The sequence below is a fragment of the Pistacia vera genome, unplaced genomic scaffold (assembly GCF_008641045.1).
Source record: "Pistacia vera cultivar Batoury unplaced genomic scaffold, PisVer_v2 Contig454, whole genome shotgun sequence".
Classification (NCBI taxonomy): Eukaryota; Viridiplantae; Streptophyta; class Magnoliopsida; order Sapindales; family Anacardiaceae; genus Pistacia; species Pistacia vera.
This window is the reverse complement of record NW_022196284.1, coordinates 244692-271294: the sequence shown is the minus strand read 5'-3', so window position 1 is coordinate 271294 and position 26603 is coordinate 244692. Positions and strand designations below refer to the sequence as shown.

General features: G+C 33.0%; 1 protein-coding gene, 2 long non-coding RNA genes and 1 pseudogene across 4 annotated transcripts; 2 read left to right on the top strand and 2 right to left on the bottom strand.

Annotated features, from left to right (window-relative positions):
* Positions 1-121: 121 nt before the first annotated feature.
* On the bottom strand, positions 122-831 carry LOC116144725. 2 transcript variants are annotated; one of them, XR_004130313.1, is made up of 3 exons: positions 751-831; positions 377-409; positions 122-219 (listed from the first exon to the last, which is right to left on the bottom strand). It is a non-coding gene; the product is annotated as an uncharacterized LOC116144725 (long non-coding RNA). The 2 variants fall into 2 exon arrangements; XR_004130314.1 differs by having other exon boundaries at positions 145-280.
* An 11-nt stretch (positions 832-842) lies between these two features.
* Positions 843-1491, bottom strand: LOC116144724. Its single transcript, XR_004130312.1, has 3 exons — positions 1325-1491; positions 1101-1176; positions 843-964 (listed from the first exon to the last, which is right to left on the bottom strand). It is a non-coding gene; the product is annotated as an uncharacterized LOC116144724 (long non-coding RNA).
* A 1796-nt stretch (positions 1492-3287) lies between these two features.
* Positions 3288-4409, top strand: LOC116144730 (annotated as a pseudogene).
* Positions 4410-6461: 2052 nt separating this feature from the next.
* LOC116144741 (tyrosine/DOPA decarboxylase 1-like) lies at positions 6462-9031 on the top strand. The gene is made up of 2 exons (XM_031430175.1): positions 6462-8121; positions 8852-9031. Exon 1 carries the CDS (start codon positions 6553-6555, stop codon positions 8095-8097), a length of 1545 nt encoding a protein of 514 aa, XP_031286035.1. The 5' UTR covers positions 6462-6552; the 3' UTR covers positions 8098-8121; positions 8852-9031.
* Positions 9032-26603: the final 17572 nt, after the last annotated feature.

Below are 26603 nucleotides of genomic sequence, written 5' to 3'. Positions count from 1 at the left end.
TTTTCATGTTTAACACTCTTTGATTTTGGAAGAATAAAAGAAAACTACCTATCCCAAGTATCTTTGATATCTCCAGTTGTTCTCCAACTGTTTCCAATGTTATGTGCCCATGTTGCAGAGTCTTCGGCCCCTGCATAGCACCAATTTATTTCTTTTGACTGTGTCCTGAAGAAACTTGGCATATTCTATTATAGCATTTAGCTTCCTTTTCAAAGCTTCCTACACAAAAACAAATTAAAGTGACATTAAGCATTCTGCAAGACCACAAATAATCCATTTTCTGTAGATAGCCAGAGGAAAAGAAAAAGAGTTAGACATTTAAGAATAATTGACAAATAGAGATTTCAATAATACAACTTAAGCAGTACATCCTTACTTCCAATGACTGTGATGCCACATTTTGAGCAACCTGTAATGCCATTGACCAAAAGTTAGATAAAACAGTACCAAATATATTATAAATTAAATTTCGATCATACTGAATTAACTATCATTCAATTTTGAAGACAATAGCAATCAACTAATTAATCCAGATACAAACTCAAATTGGTTGCAAGTAACATTCAAACTCGAACTTATTGAAAATCTAAATAAAGAAAATGAATCTACATGAAACTAATTGAAATTGTTTGTATTTACTCCAGCAGTTCCTATACAATTATGAATTAAAATCTTTGTATCTTTGTTATGTATTATTCTTTACACGTCACAGTAACAGAATCAAACGAAATTAATAGTAAAAGTAGGAACCTGAGGGAAGAAGTTGGAGACATCGAAGCCTTGAGCAATGAGCGAGAAATCACTTAAGAGCCTCGCATCTCTCTAAACAAATCTGTGTGTCAAGTGAAGGCGCGATGTTAACGCTTTCCAGAAAGGCAAATTCAGAAAATCACGGATGAAATTGAGAGGTCATACTCATGTTAGGCACAATCTCCATTAATTCATCTTCCGCCATAACATAAACCTGGTCATCAACAATTCAAACACCGATTGCAAGTAAAAAACATATAATTTTTTTTTTTTTTAATAAGTTAAATTAATATAGAAATCAAAACCTCTTCTGGAGAAAACAGAGAGATGGGAGAATCAGATTGACCAACCATCCTTGCAAGTATAATCGGTTCGAATTTGAAGCTGGAGGAGACGTAAATGGGCCTTAGAGAGTCATGGAGCCATCTGTGAAAGGTGGAGTCAGGGATTGATATTTCAACGGCAGATAAACACATATAAACAAACACCCCGGAGATGGCTCCAGGTCTGATTGCATGTCATCGACTACATTCTAAGACCAAATTTTGTAACATTACAATAATTCAAAACTTACCCAATTCTCAGTTTTACTTTTTCTGGAAGAAAACCATAATCAAATCAACAAACTCGCTCAGGGAGGAAGAAGAAATGTTAAGAAATATGAATTTCAGAGATGAGACTGAGAACCGTGCAAGGTTGATATGAACTTTTGGAATACCAATGCGTGCATTAATATCTCTTTAAACCACAACCTTTAGAATACTGTGCAATACATTAATATCTCGTTAAATCAGCATCTTATGTGTCACTCAATCAAGGTATGTGTGCAATAATATCTCTTTAAACCACAACCTTTAGAATACTGTACAATACATTAATATCTCGTTAAATCAGCATCTTATGTATCACTCGATCAACGTATGTCTAAGGATCTCATGTAGAATCCTACGTAGAGTCTAAATAGCGAACAATAAAGATGGTGGGCTTCAAGATTATATATATATATATATATTGATTGTAGCTTCATAGCCAACTAAAACAAACTACATGTATTTTTTCTATTAGTAATGCTATACTTATTTATCTTACTATCTTTTGTAAATATAATGCATAGTACAAATATTATACGTATAGTATAAGTACCATATATAATTTTAACAAAAGTAGTAAGGCGGTTAATAAGCTCGTTAGTAAGTATAACATTATTGTTTTTCTATTTACATTTTTTCCTCACTTGTATTTAATTTCGGTTCCTCTTCACTTTCTACTCACAACATGTTTGGTGCAAAGATACATAATCTAGAGCGATTTGATCGACCTTGAGATGCTAACATTGATGGTTAGTTTTTTGTTGTATGGGTAGTACATAGAGCCGGTGTGGCTAGTGTTGTGCCTAAAAATTCAAGGTCTGTCATGTCGTGGGCCGTACCATACCAAGGCCCATAAAAATTCGTGTCCTATCATACCATGCTGGCCCACCAAACACACCCCTTAAAATTCTAAAATAGACACTTAGAATTTATGAAGTAATAAATTATTACGTTGACTTCGTATTGTTAATATATTCGTTAAAAGTATATAAGAGTTGAGTGAATTTTATTAATATAATTACAAATTTATCTTTAATGTTGGTACAGAATTTTGCACCAACCAGCGAGATATGATCGATCTTGTTGGGATTGGAACTGATGTGTGCATGATTATTGATAATCAGCGATGAATATGAATGAAATAAAATAAAAACAAAGAGATTTTTAAAGTGGTTTAGTTAGGTTAACAGCCTACATCTACTGTGTTTTTGTATTTGCTGTGAGAGCTTACAATGCAATTCTTATATGAAATTCTTGACCCCCTCCTCATTGTCTGAGGGTTTATATATAAGATTTGTACAAAGAAAGAAACGAAATTAAGGGGATTACAATTGATTCAAACCATAATTCTGATATCCTCACGATCGAGCGCTGTGATTGCATAGTGATAACTGTTGATCCTGTCATTCTCGCAATATCTAGAATATGAAGTAATCTAGGGATTGCTTGAATGATTCCTTGAATTGTTCGCGACTAGTTTATGCTAGGTCGAGTTACAGCTCAACGAGCTTATGCTGAGTCAATCAATCATAGTTGCCGAACTCATTATGGGTCGAGTTATACCCTTAAGTTGGCCCGAGCTTGGCGGAAAAATCACACATAACATTTAATAATTTTCAAATTTATAGACTATTTTTAGTTATATTTCACACTTGAATTTTACACCTATCCCTTAAAATTTGAAATTCCATATTTTTTAAGATTTTACAGATTTTTAAAAATTTTATTTTGTAGGATTTCTTTTTTTAACATTTTTCCGTCTGTATTTTTGCATTGCATCAAAAAATTAATTTAACCTTGTACATTTTGAAATTAACGTGAAAAATTAACAATAAGAAGTGCCGTTGATAAATTATAAATATATACCATTAAATTTAAATTATAAATATCATATCAATCCAATGCGATGAATCTAATAATGATTAAGCATGGTTTTGATGAAATTAATTCTCTGGCAATGGAGGCGGTGTATTACAAGGAACTACTTGTGAGGCAATGCTGTGCACTTTAGTTGCTGCAAGAGATCAAGTTCGAGGAATATGGAAGAGAAAATATAACGAAGCGTTGTGTATGGGTCTGATCAAACATAGTGCAATCCAAAAAGCTGCTCAAATGCTGGAATCAATCCCAACAATTTCCGGGCGATTAGGACGACCAAATCGTCAGTGTTGGCCTAACCCCAGACTCGTACTGTCAACTATTAAGTCAGATGTAGAAGCTGGGCTAATTCCATTTTCTTTGTGCCACAATCGGGACGACGTCAACAACTGCAGTTGATCCATTAGGGCCCCTGGGCAAGATCGCAAAAAAAAATAGCATATGGGTGCATGTTGATGCTGCATATGCGGGAAGTGCCTGTATTTGCCCGGAGTTTCGCCATTTCCTGATGGTGTTGAGGATGCAGACTCATTAGTTGAATGACATAAATGGTTCTTCACTACCTAGACTGTTGCTGTCTATGGGTGAAGGATCCCAGTGCTCTATAAAGTCGCTTTCAACATATCCTGAGTACTTGAGGAACAAGGCTAGTGAGTCGAAGCTAGTGGTTGACTAAAGATTGGAAATAACCCTCAGCCGAAGATTTCGTTCCATGAAAACTATGGCTGGTGCTAAGAAGCTATGGAGTGACCAACCTGAGAATGTTCCTACGCAGCCATGTGAAGATGGCCAAAACATTTGAAGAGCTTGTCGCTAGTGATGAGAGGTTCGAGATTGTTGTTCCAAAATTTCGCTCTGGTTTGTTTAGAGCAGTGCCATCGGTATTAAGCTTAGGTAAAACACAGTATAAAAATCCTCAGTCTCAGAGGCGAAGCAAGCGAATGAACTGAACAGAGAATTGTTGGAGTCGATAAATGCATCCGGGAAAGTGTACATGACGCATGCCATGGTGGCCGGAATTTATATGATAAGATTTGCAGTGGTGGGACTCTAACAGAGGAAAGACATGTCAGGGAAGCTTGGAAGCTGGTGCAACAACATTTGGAAGCCATACTATGCGTATCATTTGAATGCTATCAATCATTATTTATCTGGTCATTTCTACTCATCTTTAGCCTTTTCTGTGCATAAATATATACATATAATTTATTACACTATATAATGGCACTAACTGACAGTCATGTCTCCAAGGTCGGGAACCACGCCCCTTCGAAATTCTTAGGGGTAGTGGACCCACTTAAAACCTAACCTCCTTAGATATTTACCGTCTTGTTGACATAATTTTCTTAGACATGCATATATCCATATAAATAGTTGCCCAATGTCCTAAACCTGAAGGCTTTGATACCATGTTAGAACTTGGTGATGGAGAGGCAAGAGAAGCAACTAGGTTGTTGAGTATGCCGAGAGGAAAAGATGGAGAGGCAAGATAAATAATTTGGCTGCTGAGTATGCCGAGAGGAAAAGAAGAACAAAGAGCTTTGTAGTGAAAATGTGTTTGATTGATATTTAAACTTGTACATAATACATCAATTTATACAAAAAATAAATAAATAAAATGCAACGTAATAAAATAACGCCATGATCTCTAGTGTAACGACTTGATTCTGACAATCAAGGAGAAGAATAAAATCTTTGATATAGATTTATACCGTATCGGTCAATTATTTAGAAGTTAACTATACAAATTTAAATTATTTACAAAATTTATTATCTACTTAACAGATACGGTCAATTATTTAGATGTGAACTATACGTTAAATATATCATATTTATCGTCAATAGAACGTGACTTTTGCCTAAATGATCTTGATATCATGTGCAAAAAAATATAAAATAACATACATTATTACTGTAAAAGTTTAGAGACTTAATATTTACATATCACGTTTTCTTTATGCACATTTTAAAGTTGTCATTGTCGGCATCCGTAATTTTTTGTTCGGTAGTCTGCCCTTCAAAGAGGTTCACGTGTGCACCTACTATAACTTCAAATTGCATGGACGCAAATATTAGTTCTCTTGCCAATACTTCGTGGCTGCAAGCCAGTCAGTACATTATTCCCCTTTTTCATCGTGAAATTAAAAAGAAATTATGTAAAAGATGTCTGGATTGTTTTTGGCATAATTATTAATAACCTTTTAAGCTGTATTTTATTGTAAGTACACAATCCTTGAAGTTGATTTCTATTATAATAAGAGCAATGCTAGTTTTATAAAGACACATACAAAAGGGATATATAAAAACAATCCACCTCCTTGATTTTCATGATTTCTCTCTCTCTCTTTCCATTTTTCTTTGTTTTTTTTTTCTTGCTGATGTTACTTTATAGTCCTTTTTGTATGGGTCTTCATAAGAATAACATTTTTCTTAAAATAATGGTCTATGCCGAAGGAATAGACCTAAAACATTTCCCGAAAACTTTTTAAAACAAAATTTATGCGGAGAATAGTAATATTATCATGAGAAAATAATAAAGAATTTAAACAGATGTACTTTAATAGAGGAAATATATACTTACTTTGTCAAGGTCTCAACCAGCATCACAGCTGCTGGTGTCCTTGTCTTACTCCAAGCTGCCTTTCGCACCAAAGAATGCAAGCTTTGGTTCTAGGGTGCGCCTAAGAAAAAAGAGTGACCTTTGGTTCCCGTTTACAATGTTACAACACATGTCATTCAACTTCCTAACTAAGAAAGCTTTGGAATATTCTGATTCCTTTTCATTTTAAAGTTTCGAGGCAGAGGAAATTGATTAAATTGCCCTTCTATTAACTTTAACGTGTAACTTTGATTTTCAGCTGGGACGTTTATAGATTCGTTAAAGATAAGGTGGAAATATGTAATTCGGCCACGTATTAATTTGCTGCGGGCCAACTGAACAGTTTCGTGCTGCCAAGTCTCAGTAGTCAGTAGTACAATAATATCGCAATATCTCTACGTGAACTGATCCAGTCCCCCAAAAGTATGATGGTACATTATAACCGATATTCCAATGCCAATATCTGCCCTTCAACGCCAAATCACTGTATATTTTTAAGATCGCGTGACAGCTGACACAATTTTAGCGAAACTGAATAAATCATGCGCAAATTTGTTTAATTTTATTATTCATAAATAATTCTGACCGCCTCCTATATATTCATACTCTCATTTGCATGAAACGTGCACCTCCTCTATCATCTTTGATCCTCAACCAACCCCTCCTTCATAAATCAACTCAACAAAAATTTTCCACCTTCACAAATCACTTCAAAACTTTTCCCACAACAAAATAATGGGTAGCCTTCAAAAAGACCATGAACTTGAAAATGAGATAGTCTCAGTCACTAACCCCTTGGACTCCGAGGAGCTCAGGAGGCAAGGCCACATGATAATAGACTTCATTGCTGATTATTACAAGAACGTTGAGAAATACCCGGTGCGAAGCCAAGTTGAACCGGGTTATCTTAGCAAACGCTTGCCAGAATCTGCACCAAATAATCCTGAACCTATAGAAAAAATCCTCCAGGATGTCCAGGAACATATTGTCCCTGGTATAACGCATTGGCAAAGTCCTAATTACTTTGCATATTTCCCTTCAAGTGGCAGCATTGCGGGGATTCTTGGCGAAATGCTTAGCACGTGCTTTAATGTTGTAGGGTTCAACTGGATGTCATCACCCGCTGCAACTGAGCTGGAGAGTATAGTTATGGATTGGCTTGGAGAAATGCTGACGCTTCCAAAGCCTTTCCTTTTCTCTGGCAATGGAGGCGGTGTATTACAAGGAACTACTTGTGAGGCAATGCTGTGCACTTTAGTTGCTGCAAGAGATCAAGTTCTGAGGAATATTGGAAGAGAAAATATAACGAAGCTTGTTGTGTATGGGTCTGATCAAACTCATAGTGCAATCCAAAAAGCTGCTCAAATTGCTGGAATCAATCCCAACAATTTCCGGGCGATTAGGACGACCAAATCGTCATTGTTTGGCCTAACCCCAGACTCGCTACTGTCAACTATTAAGTCAGATGTAGAAGCTGGGCTAATTCCATTTTTTCTTTGTGCCACAATCGGGACGACGTCAACAACTGCAGTTGATCCATTAGGACCCCTGTGCAAGATCGCAAAAAAACATAGCATATGGGTGCATGTTGATGCTGCATATGCGGGAAGTGCCTGTATTTGCCCGGAGTTTCGCCATTTCCTCGATGGTGTTGAGGATGCAGACTCATTTAGTCTGAATGCACATAAATGGTTCTTCACCACTCTAGACTGTTGCTGTCTATGGGTGAAGGATCCCAGTGCTCTTATAAAGTCGCTTTCAACATATCCTGAGTACTTGAGGAACAAGGCTAGTGAGTCGAAGCTAGTGGTTGACTATAAAGATTGGCAAATAACCCTCAGCCGAAGATTTCGTTCCATGAAACTATGGCTGGTGCTAAGAAGCTATGGAGTGACCAACCTGAGAATGTTCCTACGCAGCCATGTGAAGATGGCCAAAACATTTGAAGAGCTTGTCGCTAGTGATAAGAGGTTCGAGATTGTTGTTCCAAGAAATTTCGCTCTGGTTTGTTTTAGAGCAGTGCCATCGGTATTAAGCTTAGGTAAAAACAAGTATAAAAATCTCTCAGCCTCAGAGGCGGAGCAAGCGAATGAACTGAACAGAGAATTGTTGGAGTCGATAAATGCATCCGGGAAAGTGTACATGACGCATGCCATGGTGGCCGGAATTTATATGATAAGATTTGCAGCTGGTGGGACTCTAACAGAGGAAAGACATGTCAGGGAAGCTTGGAAGCTGGTGCAACAACATTTGGAAGCCATACTATGCGTATCATTTTGAATGCTATCAATCATTATTTATCTGGTGCATATTCTACTCATCTTTAACCTTTATCTGTGCATAAATCATATCATATTACGAGATAATTTATTACACTATATATAATGGCACTAACTTACAGTCATTTCTTCAAGGGTCGGGAACCACGCCCCTTCGAAATTCTTAGGGTCAGTGGAAACACACCCCTTAAAATTCTAAAATAGACACCTGGAATTTATGAAGTAATAAATTATTACCTTGACTTCGTATTGTTAATATATTCGTTAAAAGTATATAAGAGTTGAGTGAATTTTATTAATACAATTACAAATTTATCTTTAATAATATTCAAATTTATCGACTATTTTTAGTTATATTTCACACTTGAATTTTACACCTATCCCTTAAAATTTGAAATTCCCATATTTTTTAAGATTTTACGGATTTTTAAAAATTTTATTTCGTAGGATTTCTTTTTTTAACATTTTTCCGTCTGTATTTTTGCATTGCATCAAAAAATTAATTTAACCTTGTACATTTTGAAATTAACGTGAAAAATTAACAATAAGAAGTGCCGTTGATAAATTATAAATATATACCATTAAATTTAATTTATAAAATATCATATCAATCTAATGGGATGAATCTAATAATGATTAAGCATGGTTTTGATGAAATTAATATGGAAACGTCTTGACTGAAGATTTAATATATATATTCTTTGTATATTTTTTTTTTCAGTTTAGAGTACTAACTCATTATCATTGTTTTGCAGATGAAATAAGGTTTTCCGACTTCTTCCATGTTAAAGATGTTTGGATTCATATATAAGTTTCTGTAGCACATGAAATAAGCTTCTTGACTTATTTGATATAAAAGATGTTTGGGTTGATAGATTGTTGTAGCTGATTACATGTTTTGGGCGTGGAATTGTTTTTATTTGAATTTGGAATTGAGCTCCTAAAACTTTTATGTTATAATAAATAACGGTATTACTGATACTTTGTACCATTGATCTTTTAGTATTATTGATGTTTATATATATATATATATACCTTGTTAAACATATATTTTTAGCCATTAGATTTTGGGGTGATCGTTAAAAGTAAGGATCAGTAGAATTGGAATATGCTCTATGAAAGACGGTTTATTTTTTTCCCAAAAATTTGGTCCTTAAATCCTTTATCTGTTAAGGATGTACCAACCTGATACTGTTATAAGCCAATTAGCCAAACAGTTTTTCACCTCAAAGGATTTATCGGGTTCTTTTATAGCTTCAGTTTCAAACCTGCCTCTTGATTTTTATATGTTTTTAATTTATTTGTTTCCGAATTTTTATCCCGTAGATCTTATATCTGAAGGCTGGACTACAACCATACAGACAGGATATTTATAATCTATGTGTTTCATGCAGCACAGTAACCACGCCAACGGCCAACCTCAAATTGGTGTTCACCAACTCCATTAGCAACTTTCTCATTCATATGCATTTTACACATGCGAATTACCATACTGGGTCTTGACTCTTGAGATCCTGTAGGGCTATATCAATTATAGATGAACAATTTCGAATGGCCAAGTCTCAATGAGGTCCCAATCTTTCTGAGATGATATGGTCCCAGTATTGTTTCTGGCCGTATGTGGTCTACTTTGTTGCTATTGATCTTTTAGTACGGATCAATAGAAATCGGATATGCAAAAAGACAAGATATATAATCTTATTTTCCATATGTTTCATATCAATATAATATTTGCAGCCTCGTGCAGTTTAATTTGTGGACTTATGTTTTTGACACATAGTCTGCTGGCAAAATAATTTTAAAGGAATCCACCAATTATTTTATTAGACTTGTATTATAATTCTCTTTAATTATAACTTATGGTCAACGCAAATTATTAGACGAGACCAAATAAAAAATGTTGATACACACAAGATAAAGCATTGGTTTCACGTGTTTACCTTATATTCCTTCAAACCAACAAATCCACGGATTTTAAAGATGCAAAAACTATTAATCTCTGCCGTACTTCATGGCTGCAATCAGCTCTTATTCCTATATTTTCATTTAGAAATGAAAACAAACAATTTTAAAGCTTTCTTAATCACACTTTAATAGGCTTAGGCTTCAGCTATTAAAGCTAATAACTCTAGAGGAGGGCAAGGCCCGACCCAAGCGGTCCCAGGCTCGGGCCCTCAAGGACTGGTCCTTGAAGGACCGGGCCCAAATTGGTCGGGACCAGGCATACGACTTTTGTTAGGTCCGAATTGGTCCCAGGACCGGTCCTATGTGCAATATCCCGTGAGGCTATTTCAATTTCGAGTGGCCAAGTCTGAATGGGGTCGTAATCTTTATGAGATGATAGAATCCCTTCCTTTTCTGGTAATATGTGGTCCTTTCAATTAAGAAAAATAATACAGTTATCGAAAAATGGATACCAAATTCATACACCGACAGACGTGGTATTATTTTATTGCATTTTCATATTCCATTGTTAGTTTTCCATTAAATCACGCACACATGTTTCGATTCCGCTAAGGTCAATCGGATCTCTTTAATTGGTGCAAATTTTCGTATCAACAGAAACTATGTTATCATAATTAAAATTCATTTGAAGAGATGGAAGATGGAATCAAACAAAAGAAATATAACGAAATGTTCTTGCTTAGGGCTTGCTTTAAGAGATTAATTTTTTTAAGGAATCAAGAAAGAAAGAGGCAAAGAGAAGCAGTTCAAGGCAAAGAGACTGGCAGAGTATGCCAAAGAGAAAAGACTAGAAGAGAGAAAAAATTATGTTTATTTTTTAATATATTGTAAGCCTGTACAATGGCTTCCAGTAGGGATCAATAGAAATCGCATATGCAAAAAGACAAGTGTAAGTGTGAAGACTGAAATGATGCCGTGTTACTTAAAACCAATACGTTGCCGTTTCAAGAATGAATCTGGACCATCAGTCTTCAAGAGATCCAACGGCAAAGATCAGTCCATCATGGTCAACAATATATAAGCAACCTTTCTTCAGTTTTCATTAGGTCTTTCTTTCGATTGTATTAGGTTTGCTCTGCTAGGGTTCATATTTACTGTTCTGAAATCTTGATTATGTGTAACTTGTTGAGTGATTGGGTTTATCATTCTGATAGAGGGGTTTTGTCTCTCTTAAGGCTGGGAATCTGAGTGTTAGTTTCCTAGGATTGCTTGTTACCAAATAGGGTGGTTTCGGGTTCTCTTGGATCTTTTGATCTTGTGTCTGTAATCTATAAACTGGTTCATCAATTAGTGCAGTGAGCTTCATCCGTTTCCGGAGCTCAATGTGGACGTAGCCTTCCCATTCTTGGAAAGGTAAACCACGGTAAAAATTGTGGTGTCTTGATTTTGTGGATGTTTGTTTTATCATTTCTGTTTTGGTTTCTTGAGAGTGATTATTACAACAATGGTATTATAGCCTTTTACCTTAGAGTCTAGAGTGAATTCGTGATCCAAATCTAAGGAAATTAAATTTTAGGGTTTCATCGAAATTGGGGGTTTTCTAAAATTGCGAGTTCTAAGGTTCTTAGGAGACAATAGGTTATCGTCAAACCAATAATCATCAAGAATTGAAACTGATTTCTGATTATGAGCACCATGAGTTCAACCCGCTTGGAGATCTCACAGTACGATGGCAAAATTGACTTCAACTCTTGGAAGAAGAAGATGAAGGCCCTATTTTCACATAATAAAGTAGGGATTGCACTCGAAAAGGATGAAGAAAAGTGGCGGGCAGACAAGTTAAAGAGAAAGGCAGAAATAGATGAGGAGGCTTACAACTTGATCGTGATGAATTTGGCAGACAACGTGCTGAGAAAAGTGGACGGATTGGAGGCTCCACTCACACTCTGGGGTAAACTCGAAACTCTGTATGCCTTACAAACTGCACCAAATCTTGCTTTCTTAAAGGGTGCACTATTTTCGTATAGAATGGACAGTAGTAAGTCAATAGAAGATAATATTGATGAATTCTTGAAAATGACCATAATCCTAAAGGGCATTGACCAAGAATTAAGAGACACGATTACTAGAGGTTATGTCAGACCCTTAACTTTAGGGCTAAGGGGATTATTCTTGAATACGTATGCAAGAAGAGGAAGAGAGGCAACGAGAGGGTATACCAAAAAAAAATGTGTTGGCTTGGGTGGTTGAATGATTGGATAAGGACTCGTAAATATATTACTCAAGAGGGGCAATGATCCTGTTAAACTCTCTGACAGAAGACTACCAAGTAGTCAAAAATGCTTTACAGTCTCTGGTACTGTCCCTAGTGTAGATCTTATAGTATCAGGACTAAAGGCCAGGGAGTTAGAGTTGAAGGTTCAGAAAAGAAGTGGGAACAATCTGTTTGTTAAGGGTAAAATTGACCTAGGAAGTTCCTCTAATGGCATGTAAAGATACACTTGGTCTAAGACTAAAAAGAAAGGGAAAGGGACGAATAAGAAAGGGGAGAGTAGGAAGTGTTTTCACTGTAATAGGCTAGGGCATTTAAAAAAGAATTGTTATGATTGGATTAGAAAACAAAAGTCTGTAAATACTGAGAGCAATGTAGTTTGTGCTGATAATAATATTACTAACCCAGAAGTCCTCACTATGTCCAGGACAGATCAAACACATGACTGGGTGTTAGACTCAGGATGCTCTTTCCATATGAGTCCTAACAGAGATTGGTTCCAGGACTTTAGGGGTGGTGAATATGAAATTGTCTATATGGGGAATAACAACACTTACAGAGTGTTAGGATTAGGTAGTATAACCCTAAGGTTGGATGATGGAAAACTTATTATGTTATCAAATGTTAGATACATTCCTGAACTGAAGAGGAACCTAATATCCTTAGGCACTCTAGATGAATCAGGCTGTAGTTATAAGGCTAAAAGGGGTTGCATAAATGTGTTTAAGAATAACCATATTGTGTTGAAGGGGCTGAAGAAGAATGGGTTGTAACTTCTATGTGGCAGTTATCATCCTGAGAAAGGGAATAATGCCCTGGTCTCCACCAATCTTAATACTACTGATAAGTGGCATCTTAGGCTAGGGCATATGAGTGAAAATGGTATGAGTATTCTCAGCCAACAAGGTTTATTTGGAAAGGATAAAATAACAACCCTAGACTTCTGTGGAACCTGTGTTTTAGGAAAACAACATAGAGGTAGTTTCACTAAAGGCATACACTTATCAAAAAACTGTTTAAACTACCTTTATGCTGACCTTTGGGGACCTGAAAGAATTAGATCTCATGGAGGGAATTCCTACTTCCTTTCCATTGTTAATCACTTCGGTAGAAAGGTTTGGGTATACCTACTGAAGTCCAAAGATGAGGCACTGCCTAAGTTTAAAACCTGGAAAACATTAGTGGAAAATCAAATAGGCAGAAGAGTGAAAGCCTTAAGAACAGACAATGGACTGGAGTTTTGCAATATGGAATTTGACAACTACTGTAGGGATCAAGGTATCTTAAGGCATAGGACAGTTAGGAAAACCCCTCAGCAAAATGGAGTTGCTGAGAGAATGAACAGAACCTTGTTACAGAAAGTTAGGTGTCCACTGTTCACTTCAGGCCTTCCAAAAACCTTTTGGGGAGAAGCATTGACCACTGCAGCCTACTTAATAAACAGAAGCCCTAATAGCTCCATAGGATTCAACTGTTCAGAATCTAAATGGTCAGGAAGAGATCTAAACTTAAGTCATCTAAGGGTGTTTGGATGTACTGCATATGTATACGTAAGTAATGGGAAACTAGAGCCTAGGTCCATAAAGTGTATACTTTTAGGATATCAAGAAGGCATTAAAGGTTACAGATTATAGGATAGAACTGCACCAAGATTAAAGATCATTATTAGCAGAGATGTAATCTGTAATGAAAGGGATTTCCCTTGCAAGTTTGCTAACATTGATGCAGGTTCTCCAAGCAAAACTATAACCCAACCAAGACAACCAGACACTACACCAATTGAGGTGGAGACAACCATCAGGCAACCAGAGGACACCCAAACTAAGGATGATCCTGTACCAGAAGAAGCAACAACACCTAATGCACCTGATTAACATGAGGGTGAAACAGAGGAGGCCCAAGATCCCTTGCTGGATGAGTTGCAGGAATACCAACTAGTAAGGAACAAGACCAGAAGAGAGATTAGGCCTCCAGTAAGGTACTCATATGCAGAGTTGATTTACACTGCCCTGCTCGCAGGAACTGAAGTAATGAGGACATAACCAGATTCATTCTCAGAAGCAATTACTTCAAAGGACAAGCACAAATGGTGGCATGCAATGAAAGAGGAAATGATTTCCCTAAAGGTAAATGGGACTTGGTCCCTTGTTCCTAAACCTAAAAATCAAAAAGTTATTCAGTGTAAATGGCTGTATAAGATTAAGGAAGGTGTAGTAAATAATGAACCACCTAGATACAAAGCTAGATTGGTGGCCAAAGGGTTCACCCAAAGGGAGGGTATATACTTCAATGAAGTCTTCTCTCCCGTAGTAAAATATAAAACCATTAGGATGATGCTGTCTGTTGTAGCTCACCTAGACCTAGAGTTAGAGCAACTTGATGTTAAAACAGTCTTCCTTCATGGGGATTTAGAAGAGCAAATCTTCATGGCCCAACCAGTAGGCTTTATAGATAGTCTAAGACCAGACCATGTATGCAGACTGCATAAGTCCTTGTATGGACTTAAACAGTCACCTAGATAGTGGTATAAAAGGTTTGATACCTTTATACTTAACCTAGGATTCACTAAGAGCAAATATGATAACTGTTTTTACTTTGCTTTGAAAGATGTCATGCCTATTTACTTGCTGCTTTATGTAGATGATATGCTCCTAATCAGTAAATCAAAATAAAAAATAAATGAATTAAAGGCTAGACTCAGTTCTGAATTTGATATGAAAGACCTAGGAGTGGCAAAGAAAATACTGGGAATGATTATAGTTAGGGACAGAAGTAGGAGTACCTTAAAAGTCCACCAAACACCATACCTGCAGAAATTAGTCTCTAAATTTGGAATGTCTGATTACAAACATGTGAAAATACCACTAGCTAACCATTTTATACTGTCTAAGTCACAATGTCCTAAAAATTCTGCTGAAACCATAAAAACGGAGACTGTCCCTTACTCAAATGTGATAGGATCAATAATGTATGCAATGATTAGCACCAGACCAGATTTAACTTTTGCAATATCCTTGTTAAGTAGGTTCATGTCAAATCTAGGAAGTGATCATTGGATTGCTTTGAAATGGGTACTCATATATATAAACAGTACTGCATATATAGGTTTAGAGTATTGCAAAAGAACATCTACACTTGATCTTGTGGGGTATGTGGATTCAGATTTTGCAAGTGACAAGGATAATAGGAAGTCAACCACTGCATACTACTTCACCCTTGGAGGGAACTGCATCAGTTGGAAATCACAACTCCAGCCTCTAGTTGCCCTATCAACGACTGAAGCAGAATATGTAGCCTTGACAAATGGTTTCAAGGAAGCACTATGGATGCAAGGTTTATTGACAGAAACTGAGCTGACTGGTAGCAAAGTAACTATCTTCTCAGATAGTCAAAGTGTTATATTATTAAGCAAAAATCCCATCTACCATGAGAGAACAAAACATGTGGACGTAAGGTTCCACTTCATCAGAGACCTGATCAACAAAGAGCTGATTGAACTAAGGAAGATTCCCACAGAAGAAAATCCAGCAGACATGGGAACAAAGATTGTCAGTCCAGCTAAGTTCAAGCATTGCATGAACTTGCTGTACGTGAAGTAATCAGAATATCAGCAGAGCTATGAGGGATTCAAATTGAGGCACACTGCACTAAAAGGGAGTCAGGTGAGAGAGAGTTGGTTTCAAGTCTTCAAGGTGGAGATTGTAAGTGTGAAGACTGAAACGATGCCGTGTTACTTAGAAACAATACGCTGTCGTTTCAAGAATGAATCTGGACCATCAGTCTTCAAGAGATCCAACGGCAGAGATCAGTCCATCTTGGTCAACGATATATAAGCAACCTTTCTTCAGTTTTCATTAGGTCTTTCTTTCGATTGATACTGTATATTAGGTTTGCTCTGCTAGGGTTCATATTTGCTGTTCTGAAATCTTGATTCTGTGTAACTTGTTGAGTGATTGGGTTTATCATTCTGATAGAGGGGTTTTGTCTCTCTTACGGTTGGGAATCTGAGCGTTAGTTTCCTAGGATTGCTTGTTACTAGATAGGGTGGTTTCGGGTTCTCTTGGACCTTTTGATCTTGTGTCTGTAATCTGTAAACTAGTTCATCAATTAGTGCAGTGAGCTTCATCCGTTTCCGGAGCTCAACGTGGACGTAGCCTTCCCATTCTTGGAAAGGTGAACCACGGTAAATTATGGTCTCTTGATTTTGTGGATGTTTGTTTTATCGTTTCTGTTTTGGTTTCTTGAGAGTGATTATTACAACAACAAGATATATATCTTGTTATCCATATTTATATCATCCATATGTTTCATGCATATGAATATAATAATATTTGCAGCCTCCGCCGTCAAAATAATTTTAAAGTAATCCACCAATTATTTTATTAGACTTGTATTATAATTCTCTTTAGTTATAACTTATGGTCAACGCAAATTATTAGACGAGCCCAAATAAAAAATGTTGACACACGCAAGATAAAGCATTGGTTTCACGTGTTTACCGTATATTCCTTCAAAACAACAAATCCACGGATTTTAAAGATGCAAAATCTATTAATCTCTGCTGTACTTCATGGCTGCAACCAGCTCTTATTCCTATATTTTCATTTTGAAATGAAAACAAACAATTTTAAAGCTTTCTTAATCACTCTTTAATATGCCTAGGTTTCAGCTAATAAAGCTAATAGCTCTGCCAGCAGACTATGTGTCAAAAACATAAGTCCACAAATTAAACTGAACGGGGCTGCAAATATTATATTGATATGAAACATATGGATGATATAAATATGGAAAATAAGATTATATATCTTGTCTTTCTGCATATCCGATTTCTATTGATCCGTACTAAAAGATCAATAGCAACAAAGTAGACCACATACGGCCAGAAACAATACTGGGACCATATAATTGATATAGCCTTTCAGGATCTCAAGAGTTAAGACCCGGTATGGTAATTCGCATGTGTAAAGTGCATATGAATGAGAAAGTTGCTAATGGAGTTGGTAAACATTAAATACATAAATCATTCCATATTCTGAATAGCACCTATTTAGTGGCAAATAACTATTTGGGGTTGGCAGTTGGCGTAGTTATTGTGCTGCATGAAACACATAGATTATAAATAGGGGTGAGCACAGGTAGCGGGTAGAATCGGAACCGGAACCTACCCAGAACCGACACTGTGCAGGTAGATTCCGGTTTCATTTTATTGGAACTGATACTATGCGGTTCCAGTTCCGGTTTCGGTTCTTATGTGTGGAGGAATCGGAACCAGAACCGGAACTTGGAAAAAGAACCGATTTTTGGAACCTGTTTTGGAACCTGGACTATAATGTAAATATGAAATATTTGTGAAATGTGAATAAAGAATAATGGGAGTTTATATTATTTTACATATAAAAAAATTTAAAATAGAAAATATTAAATTTTTAGAATAACCTAATTAAATAAATATACAATTATACTTATTACATCTAAATTACACCATTTTAAAAACTTTAATATATTATAATATATTAATATTAAAGTTTTGATTAATTAAGTGAATAATTTGAATTATGATCCAATTAAAAATATTTTTATGTTATTAAAAGAATTATTTTTGAATAAAATAGTATATTTGATTGAATAGTAATATATTTAGTTATTTACTTCAATTATCAAGCTCTAAGTATATCTATAATAAATTAGCAATTAATTAATTATATATGATAAATTGATAAATATTAAAATTTAATTACTAGTTAAATATTATATTTAATCAATTATAACATTACATTATAGTTAAATAATTACTTAATTAATTATAATTGTATAACATTACTTAATTGATTTATAGTATAATTAATTATAGCATTACATTAATTGATTACTACTTAATTAATTGACTTATAAGTTATAACATTTAGTATATTACTTAATTGAATAATTAGAAATTTAATTAATTATAGCATTACATTATAGATTTATAATATAATTACTTAATCAATTATAACATTTTATTATAAACATTAGTACAAATTTAATTGAATGATTAAAAATTTAATTAATTATAATATTACATTAAAAATTTATAGTATGATTACTTAATTCACTATAATATTACATCATAGTATGATTACATAATTAATTATAACATTACATAAGTAAATGATTACTTAATTGATTATGACATTATATTATAAATATTAGTAATTAGTAATTTACTACATAAACATTACTACATTAGCAGTTTAGCACAATACTTAATTAAATGATTAGAAATTTAATTAATTATAACATTACATTATAAATTTATAGTACGATTATGTAATTAATTGTAATATTACATTATAATTAAATGATTACTTAATTAATTATAACATTCTATTATAAACAAATTAATTATAATATTATATTAAAGATTTATAGTATAATTACTTAATTCATTGTAACATTTCATTATAGTATGATTACATAATTAATTATAACATTACATAATTAGATGATTACTTAATTGATTATGACATTATATTATAAACATTAATTATAAAATTACATTATAAACAAATGATTAGAAATTTAATTAATTAAACATTACATTATAGTTAAATAATTACTTAATTAAATTATAACATTATTACATTACATTATATTATGATCACTTAATTAATTATAGTATTACATAGTTAAATTATTACTTAATTAGTTATAAATTTATAACATTATATTATAAACATTAGCAATTTACTACATCATTATATTACTTAATTAAATGATTAAAAATTTAATTAATTATAATATTACATTAAAGATCTATACTCTGATTACTTAATTCACTATAACATTATATTATACTATGATCACATAATTAATTATAACATTACATAATTAAATAATTACTTTCTAATTTACTACATAAACATTAGCAATGCACAATACTTAATTAAATGATTAGAAATTTAATTAATTATAACATTACATTATAAATTTATAGTATGATTACTTAATTCATTATAACATTACATTATATTATGATCACTTAATTAATTATAGTATTACTTAATTAATTATAGTATTACTTAATTAATTATAACATTCTATTATAAACAAATTAATTATAATATTATATTAAAGATTTATAGTATGATTACTTAATTCATTATAGCATTTCATTATAGTATGATTACATAATTAATTATAACATTACATAATCAAATGATTATTTAATTGATTATAACATTATATTATAAACATTAATTATAACATTACATTATAAACAAATGATTACTTAATTAAATGATTATAAATTTAATTAATTAAATATTACATTATAGTTAAATAATTACTTAATTAAATTATAACATTATTATATTACATTATATTATGATCACTTAATTAATTATAGTATTACATAGTTAAATGATTACTTAATTAGTTATAAATTTATAACATTACATTATAAACATTAGTAATTTACTACATTATTACATTACTTAATTAAATGATTAAAAAATTTAATTAATTATAACATTACATTATAGATTTATAGTATGATTACTTAATTTATTATAACATTACATTATAGTATGATCACATAATTAATTATAACATTACATAATTAAATGATTACTTAATTGATTATGACATTATATTATGAACATTAGTAATTTACTAATTTACACAATACTTAATTAAATGATTAGAATTTTATTAATTGTAATATTACATTATAAATTTATAGTATGATTACTTAATTAATTATATCATTCTATTATAAATAATATTACAATACTTAATTAAATGATTAAAAATTTAATTAATTATAATATTACATTAAACATAATTAATTTATGTGAATTGTGATGAATTGATTGAATTCAAGTGTTGCCTAGAGATTACAGGTTATGAGTTATATTAGATACAAATGAATGAGTAATCAAACTTAATTAAATGATTAAAAATTTAATTAATTATAATATTACATTAAACATAATTAATTTATGTGAATTGTGATGAATTGATTGAATTCAAGTGTTGCCTAGAGATTACAGGTTATGAGTTATATTAGATACAAATGAATGAGTAATCAAACTTAATTAAATGATTAAAAATTTAATTAATTATAATATTACATTAAACATAATTAATTTATGTGAATTGTGATGAATTGATTGAATTCAAGTGTTGCCTAGAGATTACAGGTTATGAGTTATATTAGATACAAATGAATGAGTAATCAAACTTAATTAAATGATTAAAAATTTAATTAATTATAATATTACATTAAACATAATTAATTTATGTGAATTGTGATGAATTGATTGAATTCAAGTGTTGCCTAGAGATTACAGGTTATGAGTTATATTAGATACAAATGAATGAGTAATCAAAATTTGTTAGGGGTGTATTTGTAAACTTTTAAGGTATTTTTGTCATTTTTTAAACTAATAGGGGGGTGATTATTTTTTACAGGGTACCTGGGAAAGGAACCGGAACCTGTATTTTAGGTTCCGGTTCCTTGAATTTAAGAACATGTACTATGCGGTTCTGATTTCGGTTCCTTTTTTTGGGACTCTGCACTGTGCAGTTCCGGTTCTGGTTCCTCATGGTACTCGGAACCGCTCACCCCTAATTATAAATATTTATGGAACTAATAAATATCCTGTCTGTATGGTTGTAGTCTAGCCTTCAGATATAAGATCTAAGGGATAAAAATTCGGAAACAAATAAATTAAAAACATATACAAATCAAGAGGCAGGTTTGAAACTGAAGCTATAAAAGAACCCGATAAATTAGCACCTTTGAGGTGAAAACTGTTTGGCTAATTGGCTTATAACAATATCAGCTTGGTACATCCTTAACAGCTAAAGGATTTAAGGACCAAATTATCTGGGAAAAAAATAAGCCGTCTTTCATAGAGCATATTCCGATTCTACTGATCCTTACTTTTAACGATCACCCCCAAAATCTAATGGATATATATATAAACTTAAAATTTAAATAAACATTAATTTAAATAATCTTACAACTTAATAAGACAACGGCGGCAGAACCGCACTGAAATCATATTAAGAAGTGAGATTAACACTTAAATAGGTAACGGCGGCAGTGCCGCATTGGAACCAGATTAAGTGATGAACAAAAATTTAAAGAAACGAAGAATACAAATAAAAACTTAAATAAACTTACAAATAAAAACTTAAATAAACATTAAAACCAAACATGATGAATGATTAATGAAAGAACTAGAACTTGAAAGATTACAAGAGAATAATCAAAGAACTTGAAAGATTAAACATTGAATGATTATTGAAAGAAATTGAACATACAATGAAAGATTTCTTTTTGGAGAGCTTTTGGAAAGTTTACATCAAAAGAGAGTGAAAGAGAAAGTTTTAGAATTGGCTTGGTAAAGCTTGGTTCACATTGCACGAATCCTCCTAATTTATAGAAAACCTTATCTCACTATAGCATCACATGAATACTATTGAGTGAATATTTTGATTTTTTTTTTTAAAAGAGCATTAAATGTTTCTTTTGCAGGGAATCTTTGACTCTTCAATATTATGCCAGATATTCTCTGGAGCTGATGTCGGTTTTTTGGCCAGTCTTCTTTTTGAGAGAAGCGGTAATTTCGAACTATTTGGAATAAGTTAGATGATTCCATAACAGTCATCTTCATTGCTCTGGGCAAGTTTGATCGAGGCACTAGAGCTTCGGTAAGATTCTTCTCCATCTTCTTCTTCTGCTTCCTCTTTTTCATCTTGGAGTTGTGAAAGAATAGTCTTGAGGTGGTCTTTAAGTTCTTGTTTTGTCTTGGCTCCCGCTAAGGATACTGATGCCACAGTCTTTTTCTGTAAAAAATTGGCAATTTCAGGGGTAATTGCCTGAGTTTGATGAGGTGAACTTTAGAGACAATTGAATTTTTTCTTTGGACATGTGGGATGCATCAAATTCATCCCACCACTTGACTTTAAATTTCTGGATCAAATTAGGGAGATTGCTAATATTTTGGACAATTTCATATTCCCATTGTAAAATCCATGAGAGGTGGAACTTTGCTGAGAAATGAAGTGATAGAGGGAAGTTTGAATCTGCTTCGGAAACTTTGAACTTGAGCTTGAACTCATTGAATCCGTCATGGACAATTAGGGGTAGGATTTCGGGAATTAATCCAAAATGATCCCACCATTGGGAAAACCAATTGGGAAATTTGAAAAAAGTGTTCCTTTTGAAGTAAATCATCCAGAAGTGCCTGTGATGACTATTTTGGACAAAGAGTGATATGTTCCAGGCTCTTTGATAGTCCCAGTAATTATATCTAGAAGGACTAAGGATTTTTCATAATATGAAAGGTTGAATGAGTGATAAATCCCGGTTGGTTTTTATCCTTATAGTGAACTAATAAGAGTCAGAATCAACAAGAAGAAATTCATAAAATTTTTGAGTTTTCCTTAAATCTTTAGGGATAAAATGAAATTTTTTTGGAAAAATTTGTTGAACTAATTGTTTAGGGTTTTCAAAATCATATCCTTCTTCGAAAACCAAAAGATTAGCTGCAATTTCTTTTTGAATATATTTTTGTCCTGGTTTAAGGGCTTTTAATGGTGTAGCTGCAGAAAAAAGTTCTTTGTTTTTTGAAAGAGCTGCCTTTTGCAATGTGCTTAGTGAAAATTTTTCACATTGGGAAAATTCTTGGGAATTTTTTGGAAGAGTTTGAGGTTCTTTAAATTTCAAAATCTCATTTTTTGGTAAATTTGGTGTTAACCCAATCATAGCTAAGGCTGCTTCTGGACTTTGCTGAAAAGAGCTGATCCAATTATGGATTTGCTCTATATTTGTTGGGCTATGAGAAGAGTTTGTTAAGGCTATGCCTTTTCCTTTTGATTGTTGGCCCCTTTCTTGGACTTCTTCTTCACATACGAGTTCATACCATGATTTGGTGTTTGTGGGCTTTTGGGCATAAGAAGCCTTTGATTGTTTTTGAGTGATTGGAGGGTTGGTCTTTTTAGGAGGCATGATGGTTATCTCCCCTGAAGGAATTCCCTGGTGAGGAAGTCAGGCAGGGAATTAGCTTCTCCTTTGATGTATTCAATGTCAAAATCAAACATACATAAAATTGCTTGCCATCTTGCAAAAATTTGTTTTGATGCAATATTTTGAACATCCTTTTGTAAAATATATTTAGCAGTTTGACAATCAATACGAAGTAAAAATTTTTGATTGATTAAATCACTTTGAAATTTGGAAATGCATAGGACAATGGATAAAATCTCTTTTTTGATAGTGGAGTATTTTTGTTGAGTTTCATTCCAAAATTTGGAAGTAAATTGGATAACTTGTTCTTTTTTTTCTTGTACTTGTTTGAGAATACCTCTATACCCTAAATCTGAGGCATCTGTTTCAACTATTTTGAAGGCTAATGGGTCTACTAAATGCAAACATGGTAAATGGGTGATTTGGGCTTTAATCTGTCGGATTGTATTAGTGTGTTGGTTTGTCTATGGTGTTGGATTCTTCTTCAACCTTTCATATAAAGGTTTGCAAATTTGACTAAGTTTAGGATAAAAGTCCATTACATAATTAAGACTTCCTAAGAATCTTTGTAACTGAGTTTTATCAGTGATGACATCAGGGAATTTTTTACCAAATTCAATGGATTTTTGAATAGGTATAATTGTACTATTGTAGATTATTTGTCCTAAAAATCAGATCCTTGTCTGGAAAAGGTTTGTTTTTGTTTTTGAAACAACTAAACCATTTGTTTTGACAATATGAATAAATGTTTTTAAATGTTTAAAGTGTTGATCTATACTAGATGAAAATATAAGAACATCATCGATATAGACAATAAGGAATTGAGAGTATGGATTGTCTATTTCATTCATTATTCTTTGGAATTCTGATGGGGCATTTTTTAACCCAAAGGACATTACATTCCATTCATATTGACCAAATGGTTCAGTAAATGCGGTTTTATACCTATCTTTTGGTTTAATTTAGATTTGCCAAAATCCAGATTTCATGTCGAATTTGGAAAAGATTCTTGAATTGGATAGTTTTTGTAATAAATCTTTTTTGTTTGGGATTGGATATCTTATCCATCTTAAGGTTGTATTAAGAGGTTTATAATTTATGACAAGTCTTGGAACTCCTCTTTCAAGTTCAACATTTTTCTGAACATAGAAGGCCGAGCAATTCCAAGGAGACTTGCTTTTCCTAATTAGTTTTTTCTGTAGAAGATCATCGATTTCCTTTTTACAATGTTCTTCTAATTCTTTATGCATTTGTATTGGTCTGGCTTTTTTTGGTATTTCTTTTTCATGAAATTTTTTTTCATAAGGCAGACTGACCATATGTTTTTTCTATCCCAAAAGACATTAGGTAGGTCAGAGCAAATTTGAGTTTCAATAGTTTTTTGTATTTGTTTTATCTTTGTGCAAATATCATTCTGTTGAAGTTGGGATTCGATTCTTTTAGTTTTAACTTCTTCTTGGAGGAAGTATATATGTTTTTGTTTATCTAGGATAAGGTGATTAATTTTGTTCTGTGACGTTGAGTATTCTTGGAGGATATTAAGGTTTCTTTGGATAAGTTTGTGTATAAATTTGAAGATAAGAACTTCCCCTATTATTTTTGTGGATATCCCCGAATCATCTACACTAAATGGTTGTATTAAACTAATGAAGGGTGTTCCTAGTATCATATTTCTTCTCAAATTTTTTACTAATAAGAATGAGGCGTTTAAACAAATATTTTGATTACAAACTTTAACATCTGATAATTTGTAATTGATAAAAAGTATTGAGCCATTGATTGATTTAACAGATTCTAGTGTTTTTTCATAGTATTTTGTAGGAACTAATCCTTCTTGGATACAATTGAAGTCTGCTCCAATATCAAATAGAGCAATTGTTTCTAGGATAAATTCATCATTGATTAAGAGTTTTATCTTAATATGCCATTTTTGATAAGTTATTTGGGTTAGCATATTTATGAAATCTTCATTATGATCTTCATCATCTTCATATTTATCTTTTTCTTTGGCAACAAGTAATTTCAAATGTTGTTTTTGTTGTTCTTTTAAATCTTTAACTTCAATTTTTAGTTGTTGGATCTCTTTTGTTAAATCTTCAAGTGTTAATTTCCTTTTTTCTTGTTTTTCGAATTTGTCAATAATATTTTGAAAACTATAAGCCTTATGAGTTTCTATTTTCCTATCAGTTTTTTCGAAGGTATTTTTTAGTCTCTCTAGATACTCTTTTCTCAAAAGAGGATCATCAATTTTATTAACGGCTTCTAGGAGGAATTCTTGGTCTTTGGTTAAGACATTTATTTCATTTTCACTGGAGGTTTCGATTTCATCAATTTGGTTGTCGTCAGACATTTCTTTTTCACTTGAATAAGAATCAGAGGATTGTATCATTATCATTTCAATTTTATGTATGAGCTCATTATCAAGGCTTAATTCTCTAATTCCTTTACTAATTTTACAATATCTAGCGATATGACCCTGTTTACCACATCTAAAGCACGTGAATTGTTTTGTGGGTTTGTCTGTTTTAGAAAATTTGTTTTGTTGAAAAGGTTTTTTCCTAAATGTGGGTTTGTATGTATGGTTCTTACGATTATTCATGGTTTTATCACATTGACCTTTGCAAGTTATTGTTTTCTTGGTTTTCTTTCCTTTAAAAGAATTTCTGTGATTAGTGTCAAATTGTTGACAAAAATTTCCTAATTCTTTTCCTAACTGTTTTCTCTCCTTTTGCCTTTGGTAGGCGAGTTTTTCATCTTTGCAAATTTTCATTCCAACTTTCTGGACAAAACTATGTAATTGTCCATAAGTTAAATTGTCATATGGTATAGTACCATCATATTGTTTCCTAATTTTTTCTCTAACCTTTTCAGCTAAGATATTGGGTAATCCTGCCAAAAATTTAACCTTCCAATAAGCTTTGTTACTATCAGGCATTTGCATAACCCTAACAAAAAATGTTTCTTTATACCATCTATAATCATGAAGGGTTTTGCATTTTAAGTTCATTAGTGCAGCTTGACTTTTGTCTTTTACGTTTGCAGGGTCCCCTACAAAGTGGAGAGTTATCGCAAAAATTAAGGTATTAACAGCATCCTGAATTTCATTACCATCTTCATCTAAAATTGGTCTTCCATTATCATCAATTTTGATTGCGATAAGAATTTCATTTTGGTTTTGTTCTTGTAGGTGGCTATCCCACCAGGATTTGAGAGAGCCAGTGAAGCCAGCTACCAACAAGTGTGCTATGGCTTGGTCTGTTGAACTATGTTTAGTCCTATAGGCATTGCTAACCATAGTCATTTGTTGTAAGAC

Coding starts and splice junctions, on each gene's coding strand:
- LOC116144741 (XM_031430175.1), top strand. CDS start 6,553: ATGGGTAGCCTTCAAAAAGACCATGAACTTGAAAATGAGATAGTCTCA.